The sequence below is a fragment of the Arctopsyche grandis genome, chromosome 12 (genome assembly GCF_051622035.1).
Source record: "Arctopsyche grandis isolate Sample6627 chromosome 12, ASM5162203v2, whole genome shotgun sequence".
NCBI classification, from domain to species: domain Eukaryota; kingdom Metazoa; phylum Arthropoda; class Insecta; order Trichoptera; family Hydropsychidae; genus Arctopsyche; species Arctopsyche grandis.
The window spans coordinates 13,960,547-13,969,978 of NC_135366.1; the positions used below are offsets into that span (position 1 = coordinate 13,960,547).

The window sequence follows — 9,432 nt, forward strand, 5'->3', positions numbered from 1 at the left end:
TATTTTTTTGAATGTCGATATAAAAATTTGTAGACCGAAATAATTATTGAAAGCAAGAGAAACGATAAAAAGTTATTAGTCATAAAATATATATCTAAACGATTCCTTTAGACATGTTACAGACAATCACTTTGCGAGCTTGAATAATCATAAAATTACACAAATTTTCGTTTGATGACGAAGGTCAATTTTTTTAAACAGTTTACATTTTTATATGGTAATAACTATTCAATTTAAATATATTAAATATATATTATATTAAATAAATTTAAATTTAAAAACACCTTGTCAAGAAGTATAAGGCATTGAATTAATACATACTGTCTTAAAAATAATGGGATTATGGATGTACTTTGAAATTTATTAATATTATAGCACCATATTTGTCAAATATGGATCTTATATTATAGACACATAAAAAGTTCACAGAAGGTAACAATGTAAATAACGTTATTTTTTAAAATATGACAACAAATATAACTATAATCTATTTATTTTATTTGTATTTAGAATATCACATGTTACGTTTCAAAGAATTTAAATTATGGCTGCCCTCAGATAATATGACTTCTCTAGAAATTTCCGTGTATGTTTCCTGCATTAATGAATGGCATTTGTCTACTAATTCAGGTATATTCTCCTTTTGAACGCCTTCGGTTGATACTTGAGGTAGAATTGTTACTATAAAATGACCTAAAATTTTAAATTTATTTTGTCACTTCGCAAATTCGCAAAATTAAAATAATAAATCTTTGACTATGTGATTATTGACAAAATCTTTACCTGAATTAAGTTGGGAATTTTTGGAATCCAAATAATAATATTTTGAAATGACAACAGGTTGAATCGGACAATTTGCATCTATTGCCGTGTGAAAAGCGCCCTTTTTAAAAGGCAATAATTTATCTCCACTATTTCGTGTTCCTTCAGCAAAAAGCAAGAGTTTGGCCTGTAATTTCATTGATTGTTTAACAGTTGCGACATGGGTGATTGTAAAATTTACTTTCATGTTATAACTAGTGAGCGGACCCAAAGCGCGCCGTTCATTGTTCAATTGTTGTAAATGCTTTGTTAAAGATTCGCCGAACTTTTATTTTGCATTCTATCTTTGTAAATAGAGCCAAACCGCCCCGATTCCTGGAAAAAGCACCCTCTCTATCCGCAGTCTAGTTATAACTAGTCTTCGGCGGTGAAGCGTGCTTTTGGAACAAAACATGGGAGTTTTGGGGCTATTTTCCAGGAAAGAGGACAAACTACAAAGCTAGAGAGCAAAAAAAAGGTTGACCATAAAAATTAGCAATAGTGTGCAGGGTCGCGCTGAAGCTTAGTTATAACATAAATTTGTCAATAGTTGTAAGACAATAAAAATTATAGCAAAATATAGCGGAGGTAACACAAAAAATCTAATAAATATAAATATATAACCTTTCGATTTTTGATGGCTTCTACATTTTTACTCAGTACATTCTGTGCTTGTTGTTTTTGTCCTCGATCAATAAAAACTGTACCCCACAGCCAAACAGCTAATCCAAAAGGCCACAAATAGAAAAGGGCACGTTTGGATACAACTGTACTTTGCGACATCAATGGCCATAAGATTGCTAATACTGAAATAAATAAAAAAAAATAATGACATAAGAATTTTTACTTTACACAGTATAGTAATGAAACATCAGAATTACCAATTAGATCTAATGAACTCTGATGATTCATTATAACTACGGACCCTTTGGAATTATCAATATTTTCAGCTCCTCTTACCTCCCATGTCAATCCCATAATTTTAGCTATTTGTCGGCATCCCCAAGCAGGTATTCTTGAAATGGGAATAATTAATATTAAAAAGTTTTTAGACAAAAATAATATGTACATACATTCATATATGGGTCATTATAAAATACGAGGATTGGCTCCATACATTTTTCCTTCCAAATAAAAGTAATAGATAAACATTTGATATTGAATATATGAATAGTCGTATTTATTTAGTTTCAAATTTTCGTATTAATTTTAATTAGGTCAGTATTAACTGGCAGTTTTCGTGTTCTATAAAGCCTAATGGAATGACAAAAATTGACTTTGCTTGCTTATTTTTTATTGATAATTTTGGTTTTATTACTATTTTTTATAAAATTAAACGACCAAAATCAACTATTACAATTTAAATAAATCGATTATTATCATTTAAAATCAATGGTTGAAGCGGCACGCTTATGAGATTTAAAAATTTGTATTGCTACAGGAGACATGACTGAAAGTTATATATTTTTTTAAATGTTATTGGATACTATAATAACAATACCATTTTAAAATATTTTTATAAATAACAAAATAGAACTCAGTGTTGGTTATTAGTAGTTTAAATGATAATTTTTAGATTGTACTGAAAAATGGTAAAAGGTAAACTAGAGGAGGGTATATTTCTTAATAATGAGGGTATGTTTAGAACATTTTTAAAACAAAATAAGCTCGCATTGTAAAAAAACTTTATAAAATTATGGATGCTACCTTAGTATGCGGTCTACCTTCACATATCTACTTTAGTATGCGATCTACCTGCACGTTTTCACTTTAATATGCGGTCTCACTGTCTCAGTTCTGGCGTGTGACACTGAGACTGAATAATACCGACCCTAATAACCTAATCTTAAATGAATAGGGCCAACCTTAACGTAACCTAACTTATCCTGACCCTTAAATAAATAGGTGTTGGATGCTAAAATATCTTTTTTTTTAAAGTTTTATTTCATCAATATTTTCACAAAATATATGTATGTATTGACCCATATTTGTATGTGTGTGCTTACAATGCATTGTCAGGATGTCTTGGCTTCAAGAGCATAAGTGGCATTGGAATTGTTGCTGCGATGAGGCATCCAATTGTGAAAAAAGTGAACTGTTAAAAATAAATACAAAATATACCTTTTCAACGTCAATATTTTTTCCGACTAAGAAAGTTCCAATAATAATTATCTGTAGTACTCACTTTTATATAATATCGGGCGACAGAACTTATAGTATATAGCAAAATTAGTAAAGCCATGAAACAACCCAAAAGAACGCTGTAAGCCGCCATGATGTGTCTGAAATTAAAAAATCATTTATTGTAATGCTGATTTTTTAGATTTTATACTACATAGTTGTCTAAAATAATGAAAATTCTGTAATAGTAACATTAAATTGTTATCATTCTGTAAGAACTTGTTATACGTTTTGTTGGGGCTTAGCTTTACACATTATATGTATGAACATTCATATAGCTAGCAGCATAGCTCATTTAGCCAGCAGCATAGCTCGGTCGTTAAGCTTCTGATTAACACCGAGAGGCGCCGTGTTCGATCCCATGAGCTGACCTCGATTGAAATAAATTATCTGTAGTGCTGCTGGTCAGACTTGGATATTTGTGATTTCAGGTCGATCGTTTCCTATCAGAGCTTGCCAATTTCTCTGATTTCATTGTTGAAACGTTTTCCGATTAAAATTGGCTAAAAATCCTTCCTACCTACTATGTCACCACTATTTGAGTATGATTAATGTACAATAAAATTTATGCACAATTCATAGATGTCTCGTTAATTTGCGAGTTTTCAGTAAATGCAGCATTGTTTGTAATTGGCCAGGAAGGCGCATTGGGGTTACCCAATGCGCCTTCCATGGATAAGGCCTTCCTGGTATATATGTATGTAAAAAAAATCAACATCTAGAATTTTAAAAACTAAAAGCTAGAAAAAAAACTTTGAAAATATATTTTGGTCAAAATTATAGTTGTAAATTAAATTTTTACAAATAAAAAAATAGTCAAAAAGAATCAATCAATTTTGAATATTCAACAGGCTAATATTCAACAAAGTAATTTTTGTATGAAATTATTTTATTATCAATACAAATTTCAAACAAAAGCCCAGCTTGATTAAAGCTGTAAATTTACTAATTACATATATTTGAATACAAGATGGATTCAATTCGCAGGATGTATCTATACATACATACATATGTATGTATTTACATGTAATGTTACAGTGAATCTGTATCTTTTTTTTAAAGATGACAAATTTAAATTTGAATCGGACGTCGTATTAATTTACGAATAATTTATCTCTTCTTGGTGAGTTTCGAGTAATTTTGACACAAACTTATTAATATTCATCGTTTTATATGATTAAGCTATTTTTATAAGCTATTAAGCATAAGCTATAAGCATAAGCTATTTTTCAAAACGGATCAAAATATAAAATTATTTGAAAATTATATTATATTTAGTCAACATTGGTCTATTTCAGTGCTTCCCAAATTGGGGGTCGCAACCCCCTGGGGGGCCGTAGGATTTCTCGCGGGGGCCGCGAAAATATTCAGTATAAAGTACAAATATTCATTTATGAATATTTTTCCACATTACATATTTAGGGAATGTATATATTTAAGTCTGTTATAATAATAACACATTATATGAAAACTTTCCAACAAAAGCTTACTTTGTGGTCAAAAGGTATTAGTCAAGGATGCACGTAGATGTTTTCGTGTTTGAATGATTTTCTCACGAATAATGAAATATAATTGTCGAATTCAGTGAAAAATGTTATACTTGATCACATGGCCGAATCGATACTATTTTTCAAAAAATATTTCCCAAACTTGAATGAGGATGAAAAGGTACAATTTGATAAGAACACAATTTGCCAAGTCCTTAAAATATGATCATATTACGTGGACAGCCCAAGAAGAGTTGATCGATATCAGATCAGATAATTTGCTTGAAGTGGAATTTAATGAAAAAAATATTTCAGAATTTTGGTTAAGGCGACAGCAAGAATATCCTGCTATTGGAAAAGAAGCTCTGGTAACTCTTATTCCTTTCGCGACTACGTACCTATGCGAAACAGCATTTTCGTCATTACTTATATTAAAAAATAAGCAAAGGTCATGTCTTTCCACGGAGACTTTGGAAGATGCTTTGCGAGTTAGCATTTCTGACATTGAACCCGATATCGATTTGATATGTAAAAACATACCACCTCATCTATCGCATTAAATTGTTTCATTTAATAGTTTTTATTTAAAAAAAATGTTTTTAAGCAAGTTCCTATATTTTTGTGCTGAATATAAACATGTGTATTATAATTGTAATAATTACTGCCAAATAAACCTTTTAACTAGAAAAAAATGTCATTTTTTAGGGGCCGGGAATTAATTATTTCAGATTTAGGGGGTCGTGACGTAAAAGTAATTGGGAAGCACTGGTCTATTTAGTCAAGTTGATAATGAAGCGGATACACCCCTGTCACAATGGCAATTGAGGTACTTTGAATCGAATTTTCATACCCTAGAAATGTAAAAAAACATGAGATTTTTTAAATGTAAAATCATTCCATATATGTATATGAGGTGAATTAAAAAAAATAAACCCTAAATCTGTGCAAAAATTATAAAAAAGCCTTTGAAAATCGGCACTTATTATATTAAGAGGGCTGTACCCCCCAAACCTTAATTTTGTTGCCGTTCCTTTCATCGATATATATATATTGAGTGAATGCGACAATATATATATCAATATATATATATTGAGTGAATGCGACAGTTGCGCTTCGACCAGATAAAACGTATTTTAAATAAACAAAATCGAGGTTTCGTATTCTCCTATTTTCTCCTCCGAAACTGGACCAGTTTTTATCAAAAGTTCATTTAAGGGTGTAAAAAAGAGGCGATTTTATAAATGTTTGGCGGCTCTTAGCTCCTATAAAAAATAACTAATCAAAAAAATAAAACGATAGATGCATCCCAGGATATCCATAGCTTATTAAAAAATAATTTCTCTAGTGCTATAATTGAGGAAGGGAGAAGTCTAATACGTTTGTATGGACAAGGCGCTGGTGTCTAGCCCTCTTAAGAAAAAAAGTAAAGTTAACGATATTAAGTTATTATTATATTTTTACGAATTCCTCGTGATACAAATTCCAAAATTCACCGCTTTCTATGTACCCTACTGTTCATCGATCAATGATCAATGTTCATCCTTTACGTTTCTTCGTTGTTTATTTTATCCGGGTGAATAATATTGGAAAAGTGGCAGCACTGCTACCTTCAAGATTTCACTAACGCTTTCCATTGAAATTGAATTTCTACTGTAGAATTATATACATATCAACTGGTGAAATTATTTTCGAATATGAAATCACTGAAACATTAGCGAAAACATATTTTCGCCAAGAATATACACACATACATATAATGTATTCACTGTAATACACAGTAATGTACTCTATAAGCTGTCGCTTCTGTTAAAATCCATTCCTACGCACCATACGTTACAACTTTATTGCGATTTATGGATTTAAGGGCTTACGATTGATTGACAGATTGTCAGTGCATTCCCAAACCCCTTAGACTGAGTTACTTTTGAAGAAATCTTGAGAAAATATCACCTGTGGAGTTGCTGGAGTGAAAGTCTGATATTGTTAAGTTGGCAGGCCACCCCCCCCTCACAAAAATCAACATGGGGTTCTTATCTATTATTTTTCTATATGCGGTTTTTCGGAATTTTCAATATCCAAACTCCTTTCTCTAAACTCTGAACAATGCTGTTTTTTTCAGAGTAATGTTATAGCATTGTTGCTTACAATATTGTTCGCAAATAATCGGATCTATCAATCATATAAATTTGTATTTTGACTGACACAAACAAACACGCGGCAAAAGAATGAACGTAATGCGTTACGACATTTTTACTTTATTTTATATCTGCGTGCGTAATTGAAAATAAAAGAAAAATGTTAATTTATACACATTCTTAAATTTAAATATTCATCAATTTTAATGTGATTAGTAAAAAAAGCAGTCATAAAATCCGCATAATGCAAGAAATTGTATTTAGAATCATACATTTTGTATACTCAATGTAATACTAAGACCAATTTATAGCTAGCATGCCAATTTATGAATCAGCGCAATTATTAGAGTACAATGGATTGATTTCGCCACCATTCTCTATCATTCCGACATTATCCTGTTGGATAGCACCATTAAATTTATTTTTATAAATAAACGGTATTAAAATATATGTACACACACACAAAAATTATATATATATATATATATATATATATATATATATATATATATATATATATATATATATATATATATATATACATATAATTTTTGATAAAATCTGGAAAGACAAATTTACTATCAAAATTTCCAAATTTGATTAATTGTTACTTCAGATTTAATAAGAATCTGATTCGATAAGTGTAACCAATCATTCAAAATAAGTGTTATAAAAATATTTTATGGGAATTATACATATTTATACTTATCATTTATAAATCAAGATATCATTGTTTCATGATGTCACAGAAACTTTTCACTTGATTTTTTTACAAAGTACATTCAGATAATTATTTTAGAGGTCGATTGATATTCAGATATTTTGAAATTTATATTTTTTGTACATTCAGATATTTTGATTCCATGTTTTTCAGGACATAATGACTACTGTGAAGCATTGGGGACTTTTCAGGTCACAGCGGTCACTAATTGTTATTATCAGTATTTTTATGTATTAATAATAATAATAAATAAATATGCATGTGTATATTTTAAACTAACAAAGAAGAATTTTTGGTATTTAAACTAAATTGCAACATTTGCTTATGAAATGTTTTTCTCCAATGCTTCTCCAATCCAATGTTTTTCTCCAATAAATTAAAAAAATAAAAACATTGCTTTTAAAACAGTCGGGGCATAAAATATGTATATTTTTACTGGAGTGTGTCAACAAATTAGTACTTTTCAGAGATTGCTACAATATCGCACTGATGTTTAATATATAACAAGCTTATAACAATTTATTTTTACTGGATCATTCATGAATGAATATTTATTATTATTACTTTTATGTTTTTGCATCACATTTAGATTTTAGGTAGGTTACTCATTAGATGGATGTTCTGTTGTGGATTCCTTTTCATTTTAATTAGTATAACTGATTGTCTATATAATATAGCAGACAATATGAATTTATGTTTAAAAGGAATCTTCTGGCGTTTCATGATGCAATCGAATATTAATCCAGTGTGTAATTTTTTATATACATACATATGTTACAGTGAAAGCATATATATATATATATATATATATATATATATATATATATATATATATATATATATATATATATATATATATATATATAAATATATATATATATATATATATATATATATATATATATATATATATATATATATATATATATATATTCGTACATATGTGATATTTATTTAGATTGATACAGAATAGCATAAACCATGTCTTATCTTTAGGCATATCAATGAAAAAGGACTCAAGGAAATAATATTGTCACATTTAAAAAACATGGATAAAGTAAAAATATGTGTATATATCAATCGAACCTGAAGAATATTTGGATACAACGAACTCCCGTTAGTCGACTATACTGATGAAAAGACCAGTCTCTAGTGAACTACACAATGAAACACAAGCGCACACATTATGCAGAGCGCGCACAAAACATTACTGATTGACAAAAATATGATTCGTTCTTCAATATTTTTCATCAGCGGTTCTCAAATACATACGTACCGGCGAAAAATGCAAAAAAAATATTATGAGTTTTGCCAAATTTTACAATTTTTATAGCTTTAGGAAAACTTTACCCTATTTTACATTCGTTACAATATATTAATACGTATCAAAAATTAGTTACTTAAAACGGTAATTTCTCCCATTTACACACATTTCTATATTGATTTTTAGATTGAACGGAAGTGGGTAGTAAAGTAAGTATAGGTAATAAAAAAAACGATAGGTTTATTATTGCTATTTTTGTTAAAATGCAAAAAAATAACTAATAGCGATAAACAAACCACAACCTTTAGTCATCTTATCTTTCGAAATACGTATTGTACAATATTCCACAAAACGGGTCACAAATCAAAGTTTGATATTTGTATGTATGTACATACATATGTACATATGTGAAGATAATATATTTTTTTAAACTGTTATCGTTTTTTGGGCAAATATATGCAAGTATAAAAATGGGTATTGCATTATTATCAAACATTGGGAATGTATGTATAGTTTTTATTTTCCACTATCTATGTACTTATCTATAGCTCAGATAAATGTGCATTCATATGCGACGCTTCTTTTATAAATTGTATGTCTTCCTTCTTTACTGATTTGAAGGGTTCATTCCTCAAAGCTATTTAAGGAACCCGGGTTGTTTAATGATTACAATCGCCAATGTGTTTTGTAAGCAGTATTGCGTGGCATCAATTATTTTATAATCACATGGAATATTTCTTTTGACAAATATTCACAAATAATCGTTCAGTATATTATGTACATATGTGTGTGTGTGTGTATCGGTTATAAATAAACATATGTAAGTATATGTAGTAAGTTACA

General features: G+C 29.2%; 1 protein-coding gene across 1 annotated transcript; it reads right to left on the minus strand.

Annotated features, from left to right (window-relative positions):
- Positions 1-341: 341 nt before the first annotated feature.
- Positions 342-8,564, minus strand: LOC143919585 (1-acyl-sn-glycerol-3-phosphate acyltransferase alpha-like). The gene is made up of 7 exons (XM_077441968.1): positions 8,412-8,564; positions 2,987-3,083; positions 2,808-2,896; positions 1,683-1,816; positions 1,426-1,607; positions 784-949; positions 342-693 (listed from the first exon to the last, which is right to left on the minus strand). The coding sequence occupies exons 2-7, from the start codon at positions 3,074-3,076 to the stop codon at positions 515-517; spliced, it is 840 nt and encodes a 279-aa protein (XP_077298094.1). The 5' UTR covers positions 3,077-3,083; positions 8,412-8,564; the 3' UTR covers positions 342-514.
- Between the last annotated feature and the right edge of the window lie 868 nt (positions 8,565-9,432).

Bases quoted from the DNA above. Each gene is read 5' to 3' on its own strand.
- LOC143919585 (XM_077441968.1), bottom strand. From the start codon at position 3,076: ATGGCGGCTTACAGCGTTCTTTTGGGTTGTTTCATGGCTTTACTAATT. The intron at 1,817-2,807 runs GTAAGCACACAC...TCCCATTTCAAG, and splicing joins AGACATCCTGACAATGCATT to AATACCTGCTTGGGGATGCC. The intron at 950-1,425 runs GTTATATATTTA...ATGAAATTACAG, and splicing joins AAGCCATCAAAAATCGAAAG to GCCAAACTCTTGCTTTTTGC.